General features: G+C 38.4%; 1 protein-coding gene across 3 annotated transcripts in view; it reads right to left on the minus strand.

Annotated features, from left to right (window-relative positions):
- The window catches only part of COL14A1 (collagen type XIV alpha 1 chain), a 127,711-nt gene that overhangs the window by 56,108 nt on the left and 43,637 nt on the right, over window positions 1-27,966 (minus strand). For 2 of the 3 annotated variants that reach the window (XM_068395703.1, XM_068395702.1), the window contains exons 11-23: window positions 24,718-24,863; window positions 23,265-23,394; window positions 19,950-20,089; window positions 17,943-18,069; window positions 16,715-16,854; window positions 13,311-13,443; window positions 12,080-12,151; window positions 11,135-11,277; window positions 7,166-7,295; window positions 5,986-6,108; window positions 4,424-4,573; window positions 3,637-3,753; window positions 1,014-1,160 (exon numbers count right to left, since the gene is read on the minus strand). In XM_068395703.1, the coding sequence (XP_068251804.1) occupies window positions 1,014-1,160; window positions 3,637-3,753; window positions 4,424-4,573; window positions 5,986-6,108; window positions 7,166-7,295; window positions 11,135-11,277; window positions 12,080-12,151; window positions 13,311-13,443; window positions 16,715-16,854; window positions 17,943-18,069; window positions 19,950-20,089; window positions 23,265-23,394; window positions 24,718-24,863 (1,698 nt within the window). Of the gene's footprint in view, window positions 1-1,013; window positions 1,161-3,636; window positions 3,754-4,423; window positions 4,574-5,985; window positions 6,109-7,165; window positions 7,296-11,125; window positions 11,278-12,079; window positions 12,152-13,310; window positions 13,444-16,714; window positions 16,855-17,942; window positions 18,070-19,949; window positions 20,090-23,264; window positions 23,395-24,717; window positions 24,864-27,966 lie in introns of all 3 variants that reach the window. The other variant, XM_068395701.1, reaches the window with a different exon arrangement.

Consider the following 27,966-nt stretch of genomic DNA (forward strand, 5'->3'; position numbering starts at 1 on the left):
CTGATGAGTGTTTTCTTCTGAGGTGATACAATAATTTGTCTGCATCACAAACCATCTTTTTCAAATGGACATGTAGGCCAAGGTGTGTTCTTCCTTATGTCTCCTAACTCTCTGAACTGCAGAGCACACGAAATGCATTCCTGCAAAAAGCAGGAGAAGGTTAGCTTGTTCCTCACTGCTCTAAGAATTAACCCTGGACAACTGAGAAGTAGAGTCATGCACCTGTGCAAGTTTCTCCTATGTGAAACCATAAGTGTGGGAGGGTTCACCTGAAGAGGAAAATTATAAATATTATCTACCCTGAGAGAAGGGTAACAGCATTGTCGTGAATAGTAATATAGTATGAGAAGAAAGGTGTTACTGAGACTGAATATGGGCTCGAAGAAAGAAAGATAATGTTAAAATATTCACTCTGTTCATCCTGTATTTTGTTTTGCAGTATTTTGAATTCATGAAAGCAGGATCTTGCCTTCATAAACAGCTATGAGGGCTTTTTTTGCCTGTCTTGTGCTATTGAGAATAATAATAAAAAGGTTTTTTGGTTTGTTTGTTTTAAAATACGTAAGTAGATTGGGTATCAAGGTCCCATTTAACTGTAAATTACTCAGACGCTGGTGAAATTTTATTAAATAACAAGAGCTGCAGGATACAAAACTTTCTCTGTTTCTCTGTTTGCTTCATTTTTCTGGATTTTTTTTTCCAAAGTCACGGATTTTCAGAGTATCCCCTAGTGGGATTTTTTATGAAGAAAGTTAAACCATCCTCCCTGTTTCATTCTCATTAAGAAGTCCAATACAGTTGGTGAATATGACTTCACAAGTAATACACAGCAGTGTATCAAGTAGTGGTGTAAGAATCCTGCAACTCTGTGGAGGAGTCACAATGTGGTTGAAAAATTAAAAACTCAGCTAAAGGCAACTGTGTATCTATAGCACATCTGCGGCCAAAGGGCAAAGCATGAGAAGCAATCAAGCATGATCGCTGCTGGCTGAACTCTGATCTATTTTACTTACGTGTTGTCTCCATGATGCTTACAGCAGGGCCCTCTATCTCCTGAAGCTGTGTATAAACACTGATTTTATATTCAGTTCCAGGCATAAGCTCAAAGAAACAATGTCTAGGCGTCCCTCCACCAAGATTTACTTCTCGCTTTTTCCCATCTGGAATTATAAAAGAAGCCATTGAAACATTTCTTTACTGTTTTATTGAATAATGTAATTTGAGTCTGAAATAAGAAGGGGACACGACAGCAGATGAAGGGCAAGTGGTTGACATAAATTAATAAACTACATGCTGCCTTATTTCTGGAAATTCACCTCTGTGCAGAGGTCCCTGAAACATTTCATCCTTCATATTAAAAGTAGGAGCTGAGGTATGTGTCAGACATCTGCAGGAAAAAAGATTAATTTCACCCCATGCACTGAAGTTAATAAAAATCACTAACACTGTCATCAATGGGCTTTGGATGTCGTCCTAAATTATCAGTCTAATGAGGAATTGTTGCATTATGTAATTCTACAGCATCCTTTGTCTGCCCCTGGTTCTCAGAGTCTGTAATGTGCTTAGTAATTGCAAGAGAGACCGAACTAGATACAGTATTCCAGCTTCCACTAGTAACCACTTGAACAAGTTGGTTAAGGAAGAGTATTTACAGGGCTCCAAAATTAATTCTGCTAAATTCTGAATTGGAAAACATGCTGACAATGGATAAAGTCCTGACACTCCTTATCAGGAGGTGTTACATTAGGATAAAAATAATTGATCACTGCCTGAACGAGACACACACACAATCTGTGTGACTCTTCATGATAGATGTTAATAAGAAGCAATTGCTCACACTTGTCTTGGTTTGGCCTAAACCAGGCCGATTTTCCTTTCAGTGATTTTTATTTTCAGCTAAGTCTCCTCTAAGTAACTGCACTTTCTGAAACTAACTACATGTTTTGCAGACAGTGTCTGCTTCCAGGACTGATAACGCTCGAAGTTTGTAGTTATCGCTGAGGCACCGGTAGGGATGTTGTGCAGTAAGGCTCTTGCTGTACTTTTTCTTAGAGAAACCAAGGTCACTGATGAATTCCTCACTGCTTACAAGTGAAAAGCCGAAGGGGGGTCGCAGCTGCAGGGGGGAGCAGACAGGGCAGGTGACCCAAAATTGACCAACGAGGGTATTCCATCCCATACACGTCATTCTCGGTATAAAGCCGGGGGATCACGAGGGTCTCGCTCCTCTGGCTCTTTTCTGCTATGGCCGGTGTCCAAGGAAGACTCCGACTGTTTTCCTGCTGCCCCTGATCCCGATCCGTGCATCCCTGAATCCAGCTCTCGACCGTCGCTAGGCCCAGCCTGGGCCTTCCCGGAGCCTGCCCTGCAGAGCCAGTGGGGACGTTGCCGACATCGGGGGAGCTCGGTCTTGGTTTTGTATATATATTTGTATATATTTGATTATTCCAATATTATTATTATACTCTTTTTCATTATTATAGTTTATTAAAACTGTTTTAACTTTCCAACCCGTAAGTCTCTCTCCCTTTTCCCTTTCCCTTCGGGTGGGGGGGGGAGGGTTAACAGAGAGCGTCTGCTGCAGGTTTAATAGCCAGCCCAGCTTTAAACCGTGACAACACTTTAGCTCGTTCTGCTCACATTTAGGCTCTTTTGGATCAGATGAAACAATTCTGGCAGTCCTATATGATGAAAGCAGAATGTTGTCTCGCTCTCCGATGAGAAGGAAATCTGTGCTGTCTTGTGCCAGCCAAGATCTCTGCTTTCTGAACAGCTCGTCTGTATTCCAGGCCTTCAAATAAACAGTATCACCATCCATTTGCCATACCACAGAAAGGTCATTTTTTTTTGCAACCAAATTAGTATTATTTTTCATGATAACATTTAATGGCATCTATCAAAGGTATGAACTGCACTTCTCTCAAGTTATCCAAGCTTTTAATTTGTCACCATTCAAAAGATCACTGATGCCTACTGGGGATAAGAGTTAGTCTGCACAAACAGTGACTTCTCCATAACCTCTTCTGGCTACACCTGAGAATCAGTGAGACAGAAAAGGCTGCAATTCACCTTCTACACAGTCAGTGCTAAAAACATCAACACACCATGTGTTGCCACATAAAAATATCTCATGTTTATCCAGATCAGTAACATTACTACAAGTTATAATTAACGAACAGCAGAATGAGAACAGACAAAAATGGATGCTGTTTCGACTCTGTGAGCATGGTCTGGATTCAGTCAGAGCTTTTCCTACCCTTCTACCCTCCTCTCGTGTCCATCCTAATCCTACAGAGCTACCACTGATGGTTTATTTACAATCTTAGATGTACTCAGTTCATCCTTTATCCATCTTCTCTCCCTCACACCAGTCAAACACTCGGGTAATCACCTATCTTCTCTGATAGATAAAACTCCCTCCCATAGAAAGGACAAGTTATCAACATCTGTTTGATATAAAAGGACAGGAATGCTACTTCTACTCCTGAAACTTTCAGGAAACAACTCGCTTCTGTCCATCATTTCCAGTATTTCAGGAGCCAGTCTACAGGTCCAAATGCATACAATTTCTTAACTTATGCAATTCAGTTCTCTGGGTTAGGCTGTAGCTGCATATCAAATGATTTAGTAACTTACCCACAAGTGATTCTATAACTACCCTGTATGCAGTAGCATGTCTGTGAAGCTGCCACTGAGCACAGAGGCTAGTCATGCGGACTTGATAGGAGTCCAAATTTGTCACACCCAGGTACACTGAAAATTAAAATACAAAAAAATTATATTTGCTTCTCTAATAAGACATACAAAAAGAAAATGACAAAAGAATTACAGTGAAATACTTGTGCCAATCCATTTTTAGCAAATAATTTCAAAAGCTGCCTAAAAAAATGATGTGAAGAAAATCCACAACAGGAAGGAAAAAAAAAAGTTAATCTTTAGACGAAACTTTTGGAACTTAAGTCAATTTAGTTAAGACTAAATAATGAACACTGTTAATTCAGTTACTACAAATAAGTATAAAAACATCATTATAACAGCAATATTTCTGTCAAAATCTAATTTAAAATTGAGCTTTAGATATATGAAGACTAAATCAGACTATATATATGGAGCTAGGAAATAAAAAGACTAAATAGACTTTCCGTTAAGGAGATTTATATCTACTACTAGGCAAATATGTTTGGCTGATAAATAACAACATCTGCTTTATGACCCCTGTCTTGCTAACATCCAGCACATTATTTTAAAGCCTGATATAGTCTGATTAAAAAAAAAAAAAAAGAGAGCCCTTCATTTCAGGAAAACAATTTGCACACAACTGAGAAAGTCTTCCATGTAAAAATTTATTTAGGGAGCTCCACAAAGCCATAGTTATAGTGAAAAATGGCCTGCAGAGATCTGAACAGCATGAAATCGTTCTTACAGGTTTTGGCTACGCCTGTTAGGGCATCACTGAAGCCTGTTGAGTATGAAGCAAATACTTTAACACTGTACTCCGTTCCACTGAAGAGATTTAGAATGAGAATGGTATTAATATCATCCCCTACAAAGGTCTCCAACGCAGGACCAGGAACTGGAAAAAGAAAAAATTAGAGATTCATTTGCTCATCCATTGAATTAGCAGGTAGTTAAAACAAATCTTAAGACACATTGAAAATTACATGTGCTCCTAAAGTTACTGCTATTTTTTTTGCCCTTTTTTTTACCATACACAAAACCAAAGACACTCTGCTCAGTCCTTGCAGGGACAGAAGCCACAACACACTTGGGAAATTCAGCAGTGGGATTCATTAGGGCAGGGCTAGACACTGGCGTCAGTTAAGACCCTTTTGTTCTGCTTCAGTGACTTACTACTGCCCTAAATAGGCAGCCAAAGATCTCCTCAGTTTGATGGTGTGCCAGGACCAATAGGGGGGACAGCAGATGCCAGCCAGCAATACACCCCCTAAGGGGTTCTTATACAACAGCATCATTTAACACTGTGCAAAAATGATAATGAAAATAGAAAAGAATAAAACTTTCCCAAATCAGAACTGCAAACAGCTCCTTTGTCACCCTCTCTTAGCTGTTATGGATACGCTTCAGAAACTAGGCAACAGTATTGTCTTTGGACAGTATTTTCATCCCTTAATAGTTGTGTTTCACTCTCAATAGAGGACTGTGATTTTTTAAAGAAATTTGAAGGAGTTTGGGTGCCTTGTCTAGCTGCAATGTGCAGGTGGGCAAAGGATGCAGCACAGGCAAAATGGGCAATGAATAAAATGTCAAGTATTCAGGAGGTGTAGAGGGGGAGTAGAAGTCAAGGAAACTGAAGCTTTGTTCGCATTGTGAGGGGAAGGAATTTGCAGGATAGGAGAACACAGAAGAGAGGAACAGGAAGAGAGCAAGGGTAGTCTCTGAAATAAATAGAAAGAGTCATGGTAAAATGACATAAAAGGACAGACTGAAAGAATGGGTTTGATCCGCCTTAAGATGGTAAGTCTATGGGCAATCTTACTGCTGCCTACACCTACCTAATGGGAGGGGTAGAGAAGACGGAGACAGAATCTCTTCTGAGGCAAATAGGAAGATGGTAAGAGAAAACAGACAAAATTTCCAACATGGGAAATTTTGATTAGCTATTAGGATAAACAGTTTCACAGTGAGAGTTGTCAAAAATTGAAACAGAGGCTTAGAGAGGTTTTGAAATTTCCATCCTTGGAGATATTACAAACTTGACTGGACAAGGTCCAGTGAAACCTGTTCCAAGCTGGCCCTGTTTTGTCAGGGAGTTGGACCAGATGATCGCGAGATATCACTTCCAACCTGCATCATTCTGTGACTATGAAACTTCCATATTCAAAACCTGAGACACATAAGTTAACAGCACTTTCAAGGCTGTAACTGCAACTGTTAGATTTAAGTATAAAGTTCAGCAAAAGATGTTGTCAAGACATTGTACAGTCAAAAACAAATGACCAAAAAAAAATCATTTTAAAAACTCACTGTTGATAGGTTTGTAGACAATTCTGTAACCCATTGTGGGTGATGGTGGGGCATCCCAGCTGATGCGTAATCTGTTGTACCATTCATCTGAGACACGTAAATTTCTAGGAGCAGACAGGGGTACTAAAAGGAAACCACACTGAGCTTTTACAAGTTTCTCTCAAACAAGCACATGCATAAAACCCAAGATGCGCACGTGAAAGTAGTGCAATACCCAGTACTCTGAGATTTACAGATAAAATTGCCAGGATGAAAGCCTTTAATCAAATTCATCTTTGGCATTACATCAGTGGCTTAATGTTGATATATTTAAGAAAGTTATACCAAGTTATACCAAGGATTAATTACAAACTTTGTTCAACAAACAATGAATTTTCAAATTAATTCCCAACTTCATCCTTACATTTTTTTAAAAACATAAGACAATTCAGAGATAATTATCTTTTATTTATATAGTTTCTTTCAATCCAAGTGCACTAAAATTTTAAATGTATAAATCATGCTCTTGTGAACACTTAACGCTCTCAAATTAAATCAAAGGAATGATTTACAAGTGATTTAAGTGTCTATACAAATAGCACTTCAATTTAGGCAGAAGTTATGTAAATTAGGAGAATAATTCAATAAAATTATACTATCATGACTAGAGGTGCATAATGAGATGATTTCTTACCAATACACAGTAGAGAGGGAACTTAAACTACAGCTGAATAATCTTTTGGTACTTGGTCAGAACTCTAGAGATAATGCAATCACTTTTATAAAAAGTTCAGCAGCATTTCTAATGCTCTTTAGGAAGTAATGATCTCACACAAAAGAAAACTTAACAGTACAATGGTTGATTTGACACTATCCCAGCAGGCATTGTTTACTTTATTTTCTGCACTAGTTGGCTTGTCCTCAGTGGGCTATCTATCAAGGACTTACCAGCTTTATTACTCAACAAGCTTCTGCAAACTCACAGTATTTTAATATAAAATACAATTTGTCAATTAGAAGCAACCCATTGCTTATAACTCAATGAACTGAGATTAATATAAAGCTCAAGTCATATAAGTCAAGCAAAATAAGCCCACATTTATACTAAAATATATTACTACAACCAAGTAAAAAAGGCCAAAAGAGTAAGCCTGTCTTCAGGCATATCCTGGCCAAAGACAAGCAGAAAGTTTGTACGTACAAGTTTTGCCAGGAGCTGAGACACTGACTCCTTCCCCATCAGAATAGATGGGAGTGATAGTAACTTTGTACTCTGTATCAGACAGCAGAGGCTGAAGCAGAAGTGTGTTTTGTCTCCCAGGCACCATTACCTGGATGGTGAGAAAAACAGAAACAATCAAGCTTAATGACTAGGGCCAAAACCTTTTTATATCTTACATGATATCTGACACCATATTGCACTAGTATTGCTGTATAGCTTGCATTTTCAAATATTTCTGATGCTTAATGGTAAAATAAAATTATCCACCCTTTTAACAGATCTACTAGTTACACCTGAGTAAAATAAAAAGGAGAATGTGCCTACGGGATAACACAGTTTTATACTAAACCAATGAGCCACTACAGCTCCACAAACCACTGGTACTATACAGATGGTTAGTACTTAAACAATTTGACTGTACAAACAAAATAAATCCTCTTATTGTATTTTTTCTTGACATGAACACGATTGTCCAAAGTTATGCCCACTAATAAAGGTTGATTATATGTTCTTTGGGGACAGAAAATCCTCCTTCCGCGGGAGGAAGGAAAATGAATTCAGGAGATTGGGAAGCATGAACTAAGCAAGCAGGAATAAAACATGTTTGTCCCATCTGTATCTAGTCTGGGAACAAGGAACTTAAGGTAGCTATTTAGGAGAGGAAGCAGGAGTACACCCCACAAATAGCAGAGGATCCCACACTGCCATGAAACATGGAAGATCTGCAGCAGAAATCCAACCAGGCAACCCAATAGAAGTAGAGAAGCTGTAGAAATCCCTCCAGGCAGTTTTGTGTGTGCTAGAATAAATGTTTCAAACTGCTGAATTAAGCATTGCTTCTTCTAATACAGTACAAAGTTTCCATATAAGCAGCTATTTCTGAAACTTTTCAATAGATTGCTATATTTTAGCCAGAGTCTCAAAAACTAGTATCACAATAGTGGTGGTAGAGGTGCTCAAGTAAAGCCTTGCAATCTTTTAACTTGTCAGTAAAATTTTAATCTCAGAGAGCCTCCAAAGTCTGAATGGGAGCTACCTAGCACATGGAGTGGACATGGTAAAAAAGAGAAACCAATCCTATGTTTCCTGCACCAAACCTGTGCTCTGAAGTGACATTGGTGGAAGCAACAGTCCCAAGGTCCAACCTCATATTTTGGACCCTCCCTGGCCCATGTCCATTGTGTGAATCTACCACCTGAGCCAGCAACTGCACATATTTGACAAGAAGTTGAGACACTATAAGCCCTTTAGAACTCAAGAAGAAAAAGCAGAAACTGAGCCTAAAAGTGTTTTGTTGTTTCACGAACACTGATGCACGTGATGATGGCAGAGCAAAATTTTCTGAAGCGTATACTCAGAAAAGAATGCACTCACCAGTTTCAGCACTCCAGGACACATTCAAGCTACTTCTAATTTTGGCAAGTGATACACAGAAGGAAATTAATCTAGTACACCCTGGTGTTGAGACATGTCAAAAAAGTACTTCGTTCATTGATCAAAACCGGACAAAACCACCTAAAGACATGTGCATGAAAGATTCCCATGCTAAACTCTTCCATACATATACTCAAAACACACAAACCAAGATTCTGAATGAAGAACAACGAACTTCTTTTGGTTTTTAGGAGGGGATTCAAGCATTGAGAACTCTCTCTTTTCCACATGTGCACATCAGAGATCTTCTACAGAACAATATAGTTTTCAGCAATGAGAAACATACTTGCCTTTAAGGAAGAAAAAAAATCTGATCCTTCCAGTATGTGCAGCATACCCGAGAACATACATGCAATTTAGGGCTTGACCCTTCTGTACTGAAAAGTATTCTATTACATTTTCTAGTCCCTGATTTTCAGCCAATTGCATCAAGGATTAAAAATCTTATTAATATTTTTATAGAAAGGGAGGAGTAATTGAAATTTATATCCCTGAAATCAGAGCCAAAAAACTGAAGCATCCACCACAGAATTGTCATGCTGTAGTATATTTAAGCCCAATATACTTAATGTAGTATATTTAAGCCCAAATGCCACAAAACTTTTGGGTTCTGCTTAAGGAATATACTTAAACATATAAACACTCCCCTAAAAATTGATCAACTGTGTCATTTTATTGACATCTGTGTTGCACCTCTCGGGTGCTTGAAGCCACATGATAAAATACATTCTTTCTGTTTAAAATTTGCTTAATTTTAAGTATAATCTTACATCATCCCTTATTCAGTAAAGTATTTATGTACGCGATTAATTTCAAAGATGAAACACGTGGTTAATCCGTTTGCCAAATTGTGACCAAAGATAATAAGACTTGAGAGTATACTTGAATAATTTGTGGAATTAGAGCCAAGATACCTACTTAATCTTAGAATTTTATGATTTTCTTTAATGAGCTTTTGAGTCAACTCTAATACCCTTCTGACAGACAGAATTTGAATACCTTTCCTACAGTTTTAATTTCCTTTTAAAATAACAGTTGTTGAATACTAAAAGAGAACTGCATTTGTATCACCCAACTGAATTTGATTAAGTTTCCCAGACCTGAAAGAGTAAATCTGGGATCTGAATTTCAGAAACTTTGGGTTATTGTCAGAAGGACAGTACAATTTGTGCCATTATGCTGTGCAAGTTTGCCACTGTATTATATACGGTACTATCACATAGTTGAGGTAAATTCATAAAGCATGTTTTCCAGTCCAAAAGGAAACCAGTACATTGAAAGTTCATTTTCAGATTATAGTTGAAAGAGATGGCTAAAAAGTAATTTTCTACCAAGGTCTCATAAAAGATGAATGAAATCAAAATGAAAAAGACTGATTCACATTTTTCTAGAAAAAAGCTATTCAACTAACTCCTTTTAATATTTTTTATTGATATAGTCTGATATAGGACTAAAAACGTCAGCTGCTAGATATCAAAACGAATATTCCATATTTTCAATATAAATGTTCTATGAATATAAGTGAGTCATATGACAGACACAGAAGGAGAATGATATGGGGAATATTTTTGCATTCTGAGCTATTTACTAAGAAAATAACCTTGAACTATACAATTTAATCTCTTAAATGTATCTACATAGAGCTATCTCAAACTTTTATAACTTAGTTTTTGTGGAAACCAAGAACTGCAATATTAAGATCTCCCCAATTGTTAAAAAAAAACAAAACACCAACACATGGCCTCCCAGAATTCTGAAATTATCTCAAAAACTGTGAAATCTTAAAATAGTATAGCTAGGGCTTCTTTTTTATTATTACTTGCTATACGCACAAAAGAGTACATGTAATACTCTTCATTCTTTCAAATATTTTCCAAAATATTGATCATCAGAAATTTTTTTTGTGTAAGATAATTTTAATTTTGACCATCACATAGTATCAGAAAAATAACAAATATTCTAAGGCACTTAGATGAAAAAGTGCTGTCCTTATTGTGACTTGTTCAGGTTAACGAGCAGAACGAAAACTCTGCAATTGAACTTGAATTACATTGCTTTAGCATAAAATGAGACTTTTAGGGAAGAAGCAAAATTGCTGAAGGAAAAAGAAATTACTTAAGATTGTCCCGTACAAACATTTAAGAGTTGTTAAAACACAACCTCAGGATAGAAACAGGCTTAGGAGTAAAAAATCCCCAAAACAAAAACTCCCAAAAACTTAGTCAAATTTTAAAAACACAGGAAAAAGAGGACAGGCAGCTAGTCATTTAACTATGACTTCTTTAAACATCTGTGTGATTGGGCCTTGATCTTACATTTGACTGCTGTTGCCTGCAGTGCAGCAGGTGCTATATGATTAAAACTTTGAAGTTCAATCTCACAGTAATACCAAACATGGGTCTTTTACTAATTGCAACAGGAGTGTCATATGAGGAGAGATATGCCTTAGCGATTATTAAACAAACTTTTCAAGCTTATGAAGCCATTCACAAAACCCATACAGACCATTCTTACCGCTTCCTCAGCACGGTCACCTTTTGCAGTGAGATAAGTCACTCTGAACTGCTGAACATTATAATCTGAAATGTCCCATATCACCCTCAGACTTGAGGTTGTTTCGTCATCTATAACAAGGTTTCTGATTCCTGTTCGAAAAACTAAAGCCAAAAATAATTTAATTAATATTTTCTCAATTCTGTTTTTAGGTTTAAAATTGTTCTAATTATCACCAGGTAGCTTAAAGCTCTACTGAAGTCACGGTGGGTCTGCAGATCCATGGTGGGGCAAACCAACACAGTTTAGTCATACTTGGGCATAATAACATAAAAACTTTATCTATTTAATAAAATAATAGTTATCCTATACTGCATTAACATATATTACCCCACCTGCTTTGTTTATATTACTTGGCTTCTGGAGCTTTACAGTAATCAAAACTCCACTGCAGCTAGAATGCCACAGAAGAGAAATAATCCAGAACTATAGATCCTTAAAAGTAATTTTTTCCAGGGAAAACAAACAGAAGCCTCAAAACTAAACAAAATTCTGAAGAGTTTCCAAGCTCATATTTATAAAGAGAAAGAGAAAAGAGAGCTGAATTCTCCAAATTAGTCTCTGTATTCCTATGTAATATTGCTGGTATCATTCAGAGTCCCTACACTGTGTAATAGGTTGGCTCCTCATCCACACATGGCACGTGCAAGAAGCTGGCCACACGTACAAGAGTGGTGCAGGAGCACGACAGTGTGCACCTTTCACCGGTGACGTCCCTTGCCTGGGGTCTACACCTCCACAAGATCTACCATGGCAGCGTGCTGACTTCATGGACCATAAGGAACTGGGGTTATCAGCTTCTCTGTAATATCACAGCGCTCTGCCCCTAGATCTGGGTGCTCTTATGGGGAGCCTTGGCTCTTTGCATTAAACAGCATTTAAACTGTTGATATTTATTCTGTTTACCTGCTGTGGTGGGCTTAGAAGTTGTGATACTGGTAGTAGTCACCGTGGTAGGTATTGCGGTAGTCCTTGCAACTGAAAAACAGTACTCAGCTCACTAACAATTCAACAAGACATAGAAGTCACAGTATTTATCTTGCATTTCTAGCTATGACAACAAAACTATGTGCTCACACCTACAAGTATCCCACTCACTTCAGCATTTCAGAGACTACAAGAGAACTATTCATTTAGTTTATTTTAGGCACATGTATTTGCAGGATTAGCACTCAGATCTACAGATAAGACATAATTATAAGTTGTACAATTAAATAAGAATGCATATAGTTTCCCACATTTCTGGCTGAACTATGCATAATGACTTCCACTCTGACCATTTGTTAAGGTTGATAGATTAATTGAGCTGAGGGCTATTTAAGGATGCTTCACTTCTGTCCAGGTCAAAACCAGAAAGTACACTCAGCAACGCTGGGCAATACCAGCGTCATTTGGATGGGGAGGGGCTTCTTGTCTTAACAGAAGATTCAAGATTAAGCTTGCAATTAAATTTCTAAGAATCAAATAAATTTTTGAATTTACACATGGAAAATATAGTTTTTTACTTAATGAAGTCACCATCTGTAAAAAGAGAATGGATAGAGCAGTCTACCTGAAATGCTGGCCACTGTTTCCATTACTAACTATAAAATATACTGTACATGATTTTCAAGTTTTATCTATGTTACTTTCATGTTAATGTCACAGGATGCCTGTGTAAGCTTTTTGAACCACTATGTCAGCCAAGAGTGAATTCACCTCTAGTGAGTACAAATTACACAAATAAGAAAGAAAAGGGTATACTGTAAATGCCAAACATCTTAAATTATATTCTTGTAAATTATTTACTTTAAAACATTTATTCCCCCACAAAATCTAATATATCTTCTCATAAGGAACCCTGGTGAAAGACTAAATATTGCAATGTAGGATGAAAGAGTATCTACCCAGATCCAAAGGTTATTAATACCACAGCTCAGATAGGGATCCAAACCATCATTTTGATTCAGTGCCATCTACCACATAATATTAAATAAGAAAAACAAAAAATACAGTCAGCAAAGCCCTGGTGCTAAACCACCACATTCTTCAATACTATAGCTACCCAAAGATGGACTATATTTTAAATATAAAAGATATGCATTAAATTTAAATCACTTAAACATCTCTAAAAACTACAATCAAGAGTTTGTCTTACATGTAGCTCCGAGAACAGCAACAACTTCACTTTCAGTTTCATCATCGAAAACTGCCAGCAAAGAAACTTCATATTCTGTGTCGGGCAACAAACCCTCAATAACATGACTGTCTGCATCTCCATTTATGACAACCTAAGAAACACAGCAAGATTAAAGAATATCAGTTCTGCATTTGATTAATTTATATGAATCGACTGAGATGAAAGAAAGAAAATGTATTCTCATTTAAAATAAATGAAATCTATACTCAGATCTGCCCAAAGAATTTATTAGCTATGTTGAAATAAAAAGTATCACAGAGTACATCTGGAAAAAAACACTGTTAAGAATACTTAAAATTTATTTGTTATTTTGTGACTGGCTTGATTATTCTAATGTGTAGTCTTATACTTTCACCCACAACCAATTAATTGCTAAAGCTGACCATATGCATTTCATTTGAAAATCACTAATATTCAAAACATTCATCAATGAAAGCAACATAACAGGGTAGATTAACTTGCATTCATACTTCTACCATTCAAGCACTGTTATGACAAATGTATTCAGCATCTCCACAGCCTTACAAAATGCTGTTTCTATACCAAAATTATAATCTGAGTTACAGTTCCACACATCTGAATGTGACTTGAAAGAACATTTGCTGCAGACTTGGGGATTAGGGGAGATGTGCTGATGAGAATTTTGCTATATGGTGTGATATTTTAAACAGTAATTTTCCTTATTTTTACCTACGACAGCAGCAGAAGATTCACATGTGCAATGCTAACTCTAAGCAGAAGGTTTCACTTCAGATTTTCGTGTGTTTCATTTATTTTATTGGAAGGGATCAACAGATAGGCAGGAGTTGGAGCTAAAAGGACTGTAAAGCAGAATGTAAGGAGCAAAATTTCAAAGCCAGGTTGAAGCAGAATTTCAAGGCCAGGTGGGATGGGGCTTTGGGCAACCTGGTCTAGTGGAAAGGTGTCCCTGCCCATGGCAGGGGGGTTGGAACTAGATGATCTTTAAGGTCCCTTCCAACCCAAACCATTCTATGATTCTATGAGCCTGACCAGTAATTCTGGTGAAATGGGCTGACTGGTTTTGCGAATAGTTTTTAGGTTACACAGACAGACACTACAATAAAATAACCTTCCTCTAGGACAACACTGGCAAGTTTTTAAAGGTGGCCACTTTATACATAGAATCAAAGTAAGAGTTATAATGGAAATCAAACAATAGATATATGCTGCATAAAATCTAGTACAGCAGGTAGCAGAAACAGAGAATCACATTTTATTCTTTTAATTACCACAGGAGATTTCCTGCGTTGGTCCTGGGGAAGAGGGACCTATAAAATAATCACAGACCTTCTGAACTCAGGTACAGAAATCAAAAGCAGAAAGAAATGAGTTGGGGCCATGTCTTCTACAACTATCAAATAATGAACTAGGCACCCCACACTGCACACTTCTGGCACAGATTTTCTTGGGAAAATTTCAGAAACTAGCTTGAGGGAGTCTAGCGATATACTACATAGGTATAATACCTTCCTTTCCAGTTCCCCAGAGCCTCTAGCTGTGTATCAAATCACTATAAAATATCTGTACGTAGTAAATATCTTACACATAACTTTGGCATACATTCTGAAGCACAGCTTCCATCGCCCTCCACTCCATGCTAATTTAGCCCACAGAGAAGACCACAAAAAAAGAACACAAAGTGCTGAACTTTCAATGGAGAGGACAAATAACAGAAGCAAGAATAGCAACAAGCGCACGAGCATAACAGCATGCATTCTCTACTGTAACCTAAAAATAAAAGGTCACTCTGAAATTTATACTGGCTCTTTAGTGCTAACACCCTACTAAACGCTCCTTACCCATCAGCAGTATGGGTGAAATAAGCCAAGAGGTGTGTAATTCTCACCACCACCCCCTGACCTCACTCAGCTAACTGGCAAGTTGGGTCTTGGGAGAAAGACAGAGGGAGTGCATGTCGTTTCTCTGCATGACTGATCACTTAGCTGGGAAAAGAAGCTTAAAGAGGCAACAGCCTGGAGGTATTGTGCTGTCCTACGGCTGACCCCATTAGAAAGGTCATGCAAGGAGAATAAGAAAGCAGCTCGGGTATTTTTAATATTTCAATGTACTAAAATATTAGGGCCTCCAGCAGTTCTTAGCGACTACAATGAACAAGTGGAACCTTAGAAGTTAAAATATTTCTTGATCATTTATTCTCACACTCAAAGAACAGAGATATCACAAATCTCACTTAAAATGCACATGGCTTAAAGGGATTCACTGACAGCTACTCACTGGAACTTAAACAGAAACAAATCAGTTCATCTGCCACAGAAGAAAATGCTAGGGTATGACCTGTGTCCACTCACTTATCTGCCAACTCCTTTTCCCTGCTCACTCCTGTAATTTCTTTCTTTCTTGCATGACTACCTCTCGCTAGATGAAAGGGAGAAAAGAATCAGGCTAAACTAAATTTACAGAAAAAATGCCACATAACCTAAGCTGGAATGACTGATTTCTGCCGTAATGGATGACAAAATGATGCCTGAAACCTAGGGCCGGGTGGGAAATGTCATCTTCCCCACTGAGTTCTGTACCCAGATAAACAGTTTGCAGATGTGGCCTCTCTTCGCATTGCTGATACCAAGAGAGCAAGATGTTTGAGGGAGTCATTAAAGATTGAGGAGTACAAAAGAAACCAAAAGAATGAGTAAATAAAGAAAGAAAGGGAAAGAGGAAATGGGACAGACTACAAAATTTGTGAAAAGGAGAGAAAGTGTCTGTTGCAAAATACTTGGAAAAACACAATAAAACAGGAAAAGCTAAAAAGATGAAAAATCATTTAAAAATTCAGGCTGGTGAAAATGGCACTATGGAGAAGACGCACAAGGGCCTAGAGCAAAAAATAGAGCAAAAAATGAGAAAGAACCGACAAGAGGAAAAAAGGAACAATCTAATAAATTAACTACGTGTAAACTTTTCCCTTTGTAGCATTACATAACTAAGGCTTCCTAAGCAATTTTACTGTGGCCAGCACATTAGACAAATGTGGAGCCTTATGTAAGGATATCACTGTTCTGGCTCAGCTGCTGTCATCTTCTTCACAGCAAAGTGAAGAACATGAGCCTCTAAAAAATGAAGTAGCATCAAACAGCAACACTAGTTGTATGGCAGTTAGCACATTACAGATTAGACCGATTAGCCACAAAAGATCTCTTCTTTCCTCACTTCCTCTTCAAAAAGTGGAATATCATTTTGATTTTGGTTGAGAGCTTTGCAGTGGGGTAGATTTTTCTGTAAGTCAACTGGCCATATTTAATTGGCAAAAGTTGCAGCATAGGTGTCCTCAGAAAGGAATTCTCTCTTCCATTTCACACCCTTGGAAAGTAAAGGCAACTCACCTCTTCAGATTCCCCCCCATCCAAAGGAATCCATGCCAATCTGTAAAAAGCAATATCTGAGGAGGTGGGCTTCCAGCTGACCCTAAAACTATCTGTCGATGCTTCATCAATTTCCAAATGCTGGGGAGCTGGAACTCTTTCTGCAAAATATTATACAGAAGAAAAGTGAGAGTAAATTATTGTCAGAGATTTGCATAGATGGCAACGTCAAGCACGTACCATTTTACCTGCAGTTTGTTACAAAGAGTATAACATGGGAGGTAAATAACAAAGGCACTACAGATCCTTTGCATGCTTATTTGCACTTAGGGAAGTGATTTTGTAGTTGGGGGAGGGGAATACGCACAATACATGCTCTTCATCTACTCTAACTGGACAAGCCTCCCTGTCCTCTCTCCCCTGAAGAGCTCCCTGCAACCCTCACTCCCTCTCCTTTGCTCAGAGCTCTGTGCACCATGTTCTTTTCTCTTCCTCTATCTCAAAGCAAAGTCCCAATCTTTGCCCTTTCCAGAGACTCTGTGTGCATTTCCATTTGCAGTTTGCATGTTGGTATTCACCTCTTGTTCCTAACACATATATTCTTCCTCTTCCACCTCATATTTCTCTTTCCTCTCTCAAAGTCATTCTCTTCCCATTGTTATGTTCAAAAGCATTGCTAAGTGTCATCAGCCATTTGTTTAATACACAACTTACAGAACTACAGTTACAGAAACTGTAACTGTGCTAAACAGATTACAGGAGCCTTAAATGTGTAACATTTTCTTCTTCTGGTGTTCCAGTTTCTCTGTACGTATATAAGGTTCTACCCTTTATTGCCTAGATAGTTCACTGGTTAAATGTATGATTCAAAACTCATCACACTTCAGCCGGAGAGACAAATGCCATCACACTGAATGATGGTTCAGAAAACTGGGGAGACAAATGCTTTACTACCTAATCGCAATAAAAAATGCTTTAAAAAGGCTGATTGTAGAAAGACTTAAGAAATTAACCTTTTCCACACAAATGTTTTCATGATGTCAAGAGATAACTCCCATGAGGAAGGATGCAATTGCCCTCATAATATGGGAGTAAAGAAGCTGAGAACTCCAATGAAAGTAACAGAAAGCATTCCATATATCTGAATTCAAAGCCAGAGACACTTGCTGTTACTTGTCTTACTTTCCAGTAAAGTAAGAGAGTATAAAAGTTCTTCTTGGAAAGCCTTCAAAAGTTCAGCAAATCTTACTTGTGGTAAAGCTGCCAGTAAGTGGTTCAGATTGTCCTTCATCAAACAGGGAGAAAATAGCAACAGTATACTCTGTAAGGGGTGTCAGACTTTTTAAAGTATGGGTTGAAACACGACCAACTTCCACCTAGAGAAAGCATAATTTGCAATAGATATTGGTCATACATTTTACATTATCAGTATCTGAAATTCTGCTGGGTAATAATGATACAGAAAGAGAATGTCATGTAATTAGTAGAGAAATTCCGTGAAACTATGAGCAAGTATAAATTCAGGGCCATAAAAGCTGATAAAATCAATTCAAATAGACAAACCAGAGAAAAGGAAAATTTTGTTTATGATAAACAAGGGAAAAGGAGAATTCAGCCTTAGTAAGCCTAACTCACTAGCTAATGTATCGGCACTGTGTGTTCAGGAACCCAGAAGGGGAAGGAACTTTTTGGGCTATTGAATCCAGTCCTTTATCATGGATAATCATTGCATAAACCATTATGTTTAACATTTGTCAAGAGATAAGACGACAGTTTCATCTGGTCTCTATCCAGGCTGCAGTCAACGTGACTTTGCCAAGGATATAAAACTCAAAGCTGTATAAACTGACAGTTCATCAGCCCAACTATTCAGTGTCACGTTAGCTCGGGGGAAATGCTACTGATGCAGAGCAAACAAAAAAATGCCACCTGCTCTTTGAACAGACATAAAGGAGAAGTTAAGATGCAGATAAAAACCTATTGAACATTCACTCACACTATAAAATACATTACCATAAGCCTGAGATGTTCAAATGCCATTATGATGCGTACAGCCAGACATATATGCAGTCTATATGTAGCATATATGTATGCAGTCTACAACTACCTGAAGGGAGGTTGTAGTGGAGTGGGAGTCGGCCTCTTCTCCCGGGCAACTAGCGATAGGACAAGAGGACATAGCCTCAAGCTTCGCCAAGGAGGTTCAGGTTAGACATTAGGAAGCATTTCTTCTCAGAAAGGGTCATTAGACATTGGAATGGGCTGCCCAGGGAGGTGGTGGAGTCACCATCTCTGGATGTGTTTAAGAAAAGACTGGACATGGCACTTAGTGCCATGGTCTAGTTGACAGGGTGGTGTCAGGGCAATGGTTGGACTCGATGATCCCAGAGGTCTCTTCCAACCTGGTTGATTCTGTGATATTATCTACACGAAGAGTAATCAATAGGAAGAGGTCAAATGATTTCTACTTTAAATTTTAATGGACATAGCAGAAAGAAAAGACAAAAAACATTGCACAGGTATGCTCTCTTCTGAACTCGGGAACAGTTTCTTCAGGTTTAATACAAATATTCCATCTTGTATGGATGAAAGGCCAGATGCGTCCCAGAATAAACATAATTACTACGTTACTATGTAAGGTTGGTTCCTATTCCATCCTTTTTTTTCATTCTATCACAGAATTCATGCTGCTAAAAACTATTATAAAGCACTATTGCATAAGTAAATTATTAAATGCAAGAGTCTAAGTGAGAACATCGTGGTATCATCTTATTCAGCTCAAGCCAAATCCTGTTTCGAGGAAGCAAGTTTTCACTATACAATTAAAGCAATAAATTTTAAGAAAATGTGGCGAAGCCTTCAGATAGCCTTTTTGAATGAGCTTGAGTCCATGACGTATGATACATTGAAAGACTTGTTATCTGGACTGAATCAAGAATAAATATTTCTATACCTGCAAGATCCTGCACCTACAAACCATAGTTCACTTGAGTAGGTTTCTTCAGTTTATGTGTGCCAGCAATGACTGCCCTGGTATGTAAGAAGTTCAGAGTACTGTCCCCGACACTTCTGATCCAGTCCAAATGTATACCTGATACTATGCAAACTCTTATTTGCACTAAGTTTCAGAATTCTTTAGCAAATCTTTTATTACAGCTTGCAAGATAGCTTTTGTTTATAAAAGTTATGCTTAACAATTACAGATGTTTGGGGAGGTCTGAGACTGGTTAAGGGAAGGGAGATGCTAATAATTTACCTCATTGGTTTCTGTTCCATCTGTTTTAACGTACATGATGCGATAGCCATTTACATTTTTGGAAGTGGGATCCCATGTTAGCTTAGCACTACTGTGTCCAACATCAGAAAATTTCAAGTTTGCTGGTGGACTTAGAGGCACTTGAAAAGGAAAGAGATAAAACCATGAAAGTGATTCCAGGTTGCAGCTGTGAAACTTTTCATGTCTTGAAAATAAACAGCACATTTTCCGTTCAAAAATTTATATCATCAATATTTATATTAAAAGACATACGTCAATGGAGCTACACAAGTACACGAAGGCAGGTAAAATGGCTTAGCTCTTTGCTGAAACAGAACTTTCAGTCTCAACTAATACTGAAAAAGAAAAATTACATTATTGTTCATAGCAGATATCATAGCAAGATCTAACCTGCACAAGACTTGCAATAAATTTGTGTTTGTATTTGTAAAGTAATTTAATTCAACTAGATTCCTATCCTATAAGCATTTGTTTTCCATGAGTATCCCAGCAAAAATATTTCATTACAGTAGTATTTTGGCAAAAAACTTTCTGAATCTTAAAAGTCCCTGACATAACGGTAGGTTTGTACCAAAGCATAACTAGCTCAGGTCTCCACACATGCTATTTTTTTTTACCTCTGCTTAACCTTTCCTCTTTTATTACACAAAGAAGCTGTTTCCTAACAGCAACCCCAGTTAAAGCCATATTTATATACTATATATTCCTTGACTGTCATGAGCTGAAGGAAAACGAGGTCATGCAAGAGAGAGTCTCAGATTGCATCCACTTTTCTGTCACACCAGCAAAAGCAATTTGTGCTGTCTGTTCCTCTCAGCAGTAGGTTCTGTATTAGCCCAACATCTGCTAATTTCCTCTGAATTGTGAAACCTATCTCTATCTATCCTGCCTTCACAACACACTCCTCACCAATCCATGTGGACAGATAAATATCAGCACTTCAGAAGCTGTTTCCCTCACACGAGCATGTGGGAAAAAGCAAAAGATAAAAACCCCATATATTATGTGGCATCTTCAGCCAGGCCATATATTGACTCAGAATCTGCAAGCAAACACCTAACTAGCTTAGGAACAGTCAAGTCAACTGGGCTATGAGGAAAAAGAAGATGGGAACACATTGGAATTGTATTAGATGGGTTTGCCACACTTTCTGGCATTCAATATATTCCTCAGAGTCTAGTGAAGGGAGTATTACATGCTGGCTTTCCTTTCTACTTTCTGTCAGTCGTGGAATGCACTTCATTTCACCATCCAGGCCATACCACAAAATGCTTCAGTCTCAGCTCTTTCCTCTTGGAACCAACCTCCTGACAACATTGCTCTCAACCAGACAGTCAGTCCTGATGCCAGAGTTATGTGATATTTACAGTGAGTCTTGGATAAATCCTGGCCCCAAAAAGAAACCCCACCGCAGAATGAGCTTGCTGATCATGCCTCTGTTTGGCACGGAGAAAGGTTTCGCTACAGTAACTGAGATGATACAGTGTGTAGTATGATATTATTTATTAAATACAGAATATCAGATACTACATGTCATACTACTGCAAATTAGGCAGATCACTCTCCAGGCAGATATGGTCCAGGAAGAAAATACTAGGTAGCCTATTCATTAGTTGGAAGCCAGAAATAATCTCACTGAGAGGAAAAAAAAAAAAAAAAGTAGTGTAAATCTGGATCCAGACAGGGAAGACATTACCATTGAACGTTGACCATGTGGGACAGGTGCGTTCCCCAAGAGCTTTCCTTCCTCCCACACGGCCCCACTGCCTGATTAATCAAAGCCTGTTACAAGAGGGCTTATTTGAATAGCTGCATATGGAAGGTTAGAATCAATCTTCTTTCATATTACAGTGCTAAAGTCCAGTCAGAGTTGGCTGCATTGAGTCACCCTAAAAATAAATGAAGGTTGCAGGGCAGTTAGATTTTTTTTTTTTATTCTGGTCTGGGAACAGCAGTGATGATGGGGTGACTAACATACGTTACTAGCTTCTGTGATCAAACACTGCAGTCATAAATCCTCAGCTTGTGCCAATGTATCTGGAATTTGCAAGTGATCTTCCATCCAGTGTGTTAGCCAGGTTTAGAGCTGTGCAGCCTCCAAGATCATACGACATGAAGTGAATTCAGGCTGGCACAGTCGTAAACTACATAAACTACTGTTTAGGATAAATGAAAACCAGATATTGGGCAGATATTGACCAAAAGCAGAGGGGGGAAAAGAAGGAGAAGGAGTGAGAGACAAAGAGAGGGAAAAAGGGACAGAGGGACAAAGAGCCAAAGATTTGATTCTCCAAGTGTTAAGAATCTTCTAGACTCATTTAAAGTCCACAAACATGCCCAGGTTGCAGTAGTTCGCTATTGGAGCTTGTCTGTCTACAACTGTCCTCTCAGAGATGACTCAGTTCAAACAGCATTCCTAGAGCTTCTTCCACCAGTATTGACCTTACAAGCAATTGCTCTGGCCCATCTTTTTCTTAGCATTCACATGCCTGAACTTCTCTTACCTATTAAATGTAAGTCACTTTCATTTTGACTTACTCATGCCAGAAGCGCAAAACAAGAGGAAGCAATCGCGCCACTGCTGGGAGCAATAGAGATGTCACTGAATGCAGTCCCAGAAATATCCCAGCAGCACAATCACTTATTTTCAAATCCTTTGTCTTCCAACTGCTGAGGCTATTTAGAGAGCTCACATACAGTGCTGCGTACAGCTAGCAGAGGACAGAATTTAGCTGGCAAAACTCTTGCTGCTTATTAAAAACACACCATCTATCATGAGTGCATAGGCGCTTTCCAACCCTTCGTTTACCAGATGTTAGGCAGCAGGGGTTGGACAGAAATCTTCTCTTTGCTTCTTTTCTGTCTGTGTCTACTACTGAGCCAGAGGAATGAACTGTTCCATCTGAGCAGGCTTCCCCACACACCTGGTTCTCTGGCTACAGGAGGCTAAACAGAGCAGTCTCCATTTAGCTCTATGTGGTGACCTTCATTCATCTTCAGCAAGTTCAGAAAATCATCAGTAGTTCCACCAAGATCACAGGGATATCCATAGTACCACTACTAACAAGAGAGAAAAGTTCATAATCCTGTTACAAACCCAAGCTGTTTTGTAGAAACTCGCATCCTCAGGCTCTATAAATCAAGTATTTGCACTGGGAAACCTAAGTACAGTTAAGACTTTGCCCTATGGACTATTCAAATCAGATTTTAAAATCAGATGTCTGCTCTAATATGTGCAAAGACTATTCTGAAGTTTTATTAACAAAGAAGTAAATATAGATATATTCTACCTACATGTAGTTTCTTGTCCTGTAAGGGGATCACTAGCTTCTTCTCCAAACATGGCATAAACTGTGACTGTATATTCTGTATTTGGCAACAGTCCATCCAGTTCAAGATCTGTTGAGGTCTCCCCAATTTTTATCTAAAAACATAATAAATAAAAAAGACACGTTATTTCCAAATTAGCTCATAATGGGGAAGAATACTATTTACACACTAGAAATGTGATCAAATGCTCTGCTGAGCATTTGTCTGATACTGTGCCTGTGGTACTTGGCCCAAGATTTGGAGGTTTTGCACAATAATCAAAAGAACAAAATTGTCAAAAAGCCAAAAGTCAACACACAGGTAAGAGGACTTTAAAAGTAGCTAGTCACATTAGCAATGACAAAATAGTCCTCTCTAGAATGTGCAGCTACTAAGGCCTCTTCATTCCCAGTTACAACTTGTTTCATCTTCAGTCATAGGACTGAAATTTCATAGGAAGAACGGATTTCCATGCACATCGAGGCTCAGATTTTTTGCCATTTAAGGTGTGCATCATTTTCCTCCTCCACCTCTTCACTGAGAACCACATTAACATGGACCGACTTATTCATTGAAAAAAGTCTTCCTTTGGGGTAAGGTTCAGTCCTCTTGCATCAGCTAGTTTTCAGGGAGGCCCCATTTTTAACAGAATTACACGCTCACAGCCACTCATTTAGCAGAGAGCACAAGTCTATGTGAGCTTTCAGTAGCTTTCTACACTCTCCACTAGTTCACATGCTCCTGCATGTTTTTCAGTGTTCTTGCTTGAACAGAGATGTTGTACACAATCTTAATTATACATATAGAAAATTGATCATAAAAACTTTCAAATCCTAGACCACAAGTTGCATTGGAACTATGCTAGCAACTTTAGAAAAGACTACCGTTTGTACTATTTTAGTGACAAAAGACTGGACTTTACCTTGTCCCACTTTCTTTTCCTTCTAAAAATATCTTCTAAACAGGTATTATTTTTAAATTTGAAAATAAAAGTTGAATAGAACTAAAAGAAAACCAATAAGTGTCACATCTGCAAATTTTATTTACTTTCAAAGGTCCTAATGAGAACAAAGGCTAAACTTCATATTCTTCTGATAACACACTCCAAAAACATCTTAGTTTTACTTTATTTTTTCTTCCTTTGAGTGTTAGTTTTATCTGATGATACAGTATCACCTCATACATCATTTCAAAAGAGTCACTTTAAGTCAGCTGAAATTGTTGCATTTTTATGGCAATGACATATAAAAATAATCAGCTGGTACTTCCACTTTACTCATAGTCTGTAACACATACAGTACTTAAGGCAGTCATGGGAAAAAAAAACCAAACAAAGTATTTGCTGATCAAGTTGGAGGTTAAAGGCCATGTACTAGTTTATTCTTTAAAAGATTTAGTTTTGAATAATTGCTATTCAAATGAAAGCACAATACATCACCTCCTTCTCATCTGCTACCAGTCCTTCCGTGAGGGGAGCATATAGGATCATGTAACCTGTGGCACCTGCTACTCCGTTCCACTTCGCTCTCATGCTGCTCTGTGTCACATCGTACAATTGTAGATCCGATGCCACTGGCAAGGCAACTACAGTGGAAAAAGAGACAGACACTTCAGTTGTCTCACTTCAACAACCAGCTATTTTTTAAACAGTTTATTTTACCCCAGGAAACACAAAGGAATACAGCTATCTCCAGGCATGGAAGTGCTGTCTGTATGCCACAACTATGAAGAGTTGATTAGTACACAAAAGATCGCAGAATCAGAGAAACAAGGAAATGATGACCTAACCAATTCCATCGCCAGAGCAGAGTTACCCCTTAGAAAGCATTTCAGCTCCTCATCCTAAATGGCTCTGAACATTTCAAGTGGGAGGATTTCTGTTCTTCAAGCACCAAATCACTCTGTTCAGATCTCACCCTTCCTTCTCCCTGATCTGCAGGAGGATGACCACTCGCTATCGAAGAATGGGCACAGTTGCCCTAAGGAACAAGTAGTAGTCCCCAGAGGTGTCTTTTTCTGGCAATAGTTCCCCCGCCAGAGGGTGCGAGAGACAGCCATGAGGTAGGACACCCTGGAGGAAACCCTGAATGAGCACGTTGCACGCATCAAAATATTTTGACTACTAACTGTTGTGTGTTTAAGGCCTGGACTCTCCAAACCGGCTCACAGGCATATGCCAGTACGATTATGCAAATGTGGGCAAGACCATCCATTGCAAATCATGAAGAATGCTTACCTGGTGAGTACAACTAAGCAGGCTGAGTGAAATTCAAACATTATTAGGAAGTTTACTTGTGAATTTAAGGCACTGATACCAGAACATAGCACCAATCTGGGTTCCTGAATATTTCTTTGTATTTCTGTAACTCTTCAGAGTAGCATTTTGCACTTCTCTGATTTTCCTCGCTTTCTGCCTTTCACAGAATAACATCTCAAGGCCTCTCCACTGCTGTTACATCATTGACAGATCCCACCAAAATACCCAGTCACTGGAGAGATATAAGGGAACTCTGGCTCCTCAGTTGGAACTTCTACACTGAGAATAGTTCCTAAAATGACTCCAAGGGTCTGAAAAAAACAGAAGGCAATTGGTAACTGGTATCAAACCTTTCCTATTAGGAACTCAAAGAGACTGTAATAGGCTGGACGTTAAGCCTCTACAAAGCTCTGCTTTGCATGTTTCTGAAGACTCTGATCTGCAAACACAGATTAAGCAACCAATTCTAATTACAATGCTAATAATTCACAAAGCTGCTCTAATCTCCTTGTCCAAACAAAAACTGCAGCCTGTCTAGCTGACATCTCCAAGGACTACTGTATCTATTATGTTATGTTCAACAAGCTCTAACAGAGCTCTTAACCTCCCCTATAAAAACAGGCCAGCCTTGTCCGTTCTTGTTCATTGAGGCCATTCACTCAGTCTGTTGTTCAGGTCTGTAACAGTGGACAAAACTTCAACCCAGGCCTCTCTTTAGGTTTCCACTTCCAGGTTACCCATCTATTTCACTTCCAAACCTTTCACAGTCTACCTCCATCCTATTTAAATCTCTGTTCATGTGTTGACTTATAGTCCCATGAATTCCCACGCTTCCTCTAATTATAGGGAGAAACTACCCATAAACATTTTCAAATTTACTTCAGTCTCCTTCCTCAGAGCTCCACTCAGACCTTTGATATATACAGAAAGTAACTACGTGTTCAGATATTCTGAAGGCACTTTCCACCACATTGTCTCATTCCTATTCAAACTGCCTCAGGATCACAACATATCCATCACCTGTCCTTTTCCTTATTTTGATTCTAAAAATCTACAATAAAAGTATCTTCTAACTCTAACTTCTGACTTCTATTTTAACTCTAAACAGGAACTCCTAGATACTCTGGCAATATAAATAATAATTAACGAAGAAGTGACTGGAAATAAAAAAAGTGGTGTTTTCTACTGGAATTTTCAGCTGCAGAGCTCAGAATCTCAAATGTAAATATCCAGTAGATAATGCTGATTTGCGTCTTGGACAGTTACCAGAGTATCCTAATACTCTGGTAACACAGGGATAAATTAAACCTACTAAAAACCAACCGGAATAAACTAAAACAGGTAAAAATATATTTGTGGCAAATTAAAATGTGAATGCATTTCATATTTATTTCAAGTTAGAAGTGACTATTAAATCAGAAACCTTTCTAATTACCTGTACCTTATGCATATTGAATGCATCTATTTAGATTTCACATACCTGTAAGCTATTTTCAATGTTCCATATGAACAAATGTGATTGATGGCTATTTTAATCTGTCAGTATCTCACACAAAGGCAGGAATGTAAACTACAATTTTCATAGTTCTCCATTAGGATAGTAAAAAATACTTTCAAACTGCAGGTATTTTATCATGTGGAGTGATCAATACTTGCACATGTCAGACTATTACTTCCAACACACTATCAAAGACAGCTGTATAAAATGCTTGATGCTGCTTGACCCTGGGGTGTGATCTGATCAGTTCTCAGAAACCCAGCAGGGCTGGGCTCCGTCAGAACTTGACTAGGTGACTTCAAAGGAGTACCAGGTGCAATATGAAACAATCCCGTTGGCTCAGTATGTGACTGTTTTCTCTGCCTCAATAAAACAGATCCTAACACCGTGTTATGGGGTATAACATGGCTGGAGATGACATTTTGGGAGACAGACTAAAATAGAAGTCTCAGATAATTTTATACGATCCTATTCTATTTTCTTTTCAGATTGGGAAGATTAGCACTGACACAGAATCAAAGAACCATTGAGGATGAAAGGCACCTCTTGAGATCATCTAGTCTAACTTCCCCATTCAGTCAGGGTCAGTTAGAGCAGGTTGCTCAGAACCATGTCCAGTTGGGTTTTAAGTATCTCCAGAGATGCAGACTCCACAGTCTCTCTGGATAACCTACTCCCACGTTTGACCACTATCACAATAAAATCATGTCTTCTTCTGTTCAGATTTAATTTCACGTTTTTTTAAGTTCTGCGCATTGACTCTTATCCTGTCAGTGGGCACCACTGAGAAGAGTCTGGCTCCCTCTTCTTCATTCCCTCCCATCAGGGATTTTTACACGTCAGTAAGATCATCCTGAACCTTCTCTACTCCAGGCTGAACAGTCATAGCTGTCTCAGCCTCTCCTCTTATGAAAGATGCTCCAAAACCTTAA

This window comes from Nyctibius grandis, chromosome 3 (assembly GCF_013368605.1).
Source record: "Nyctibius grandis isolate bNycGra1 chromosome 3, bNycGra1.pri, whole genome shotgun sequence".
Classification (NCBI taxonomy): domain Eukaryota; kingdom Metazoa; phylum Chordata; class Aves; order Nyctibiiformes; family Nyctibiidae; genus Nyctibius; species Nyctibius grandis.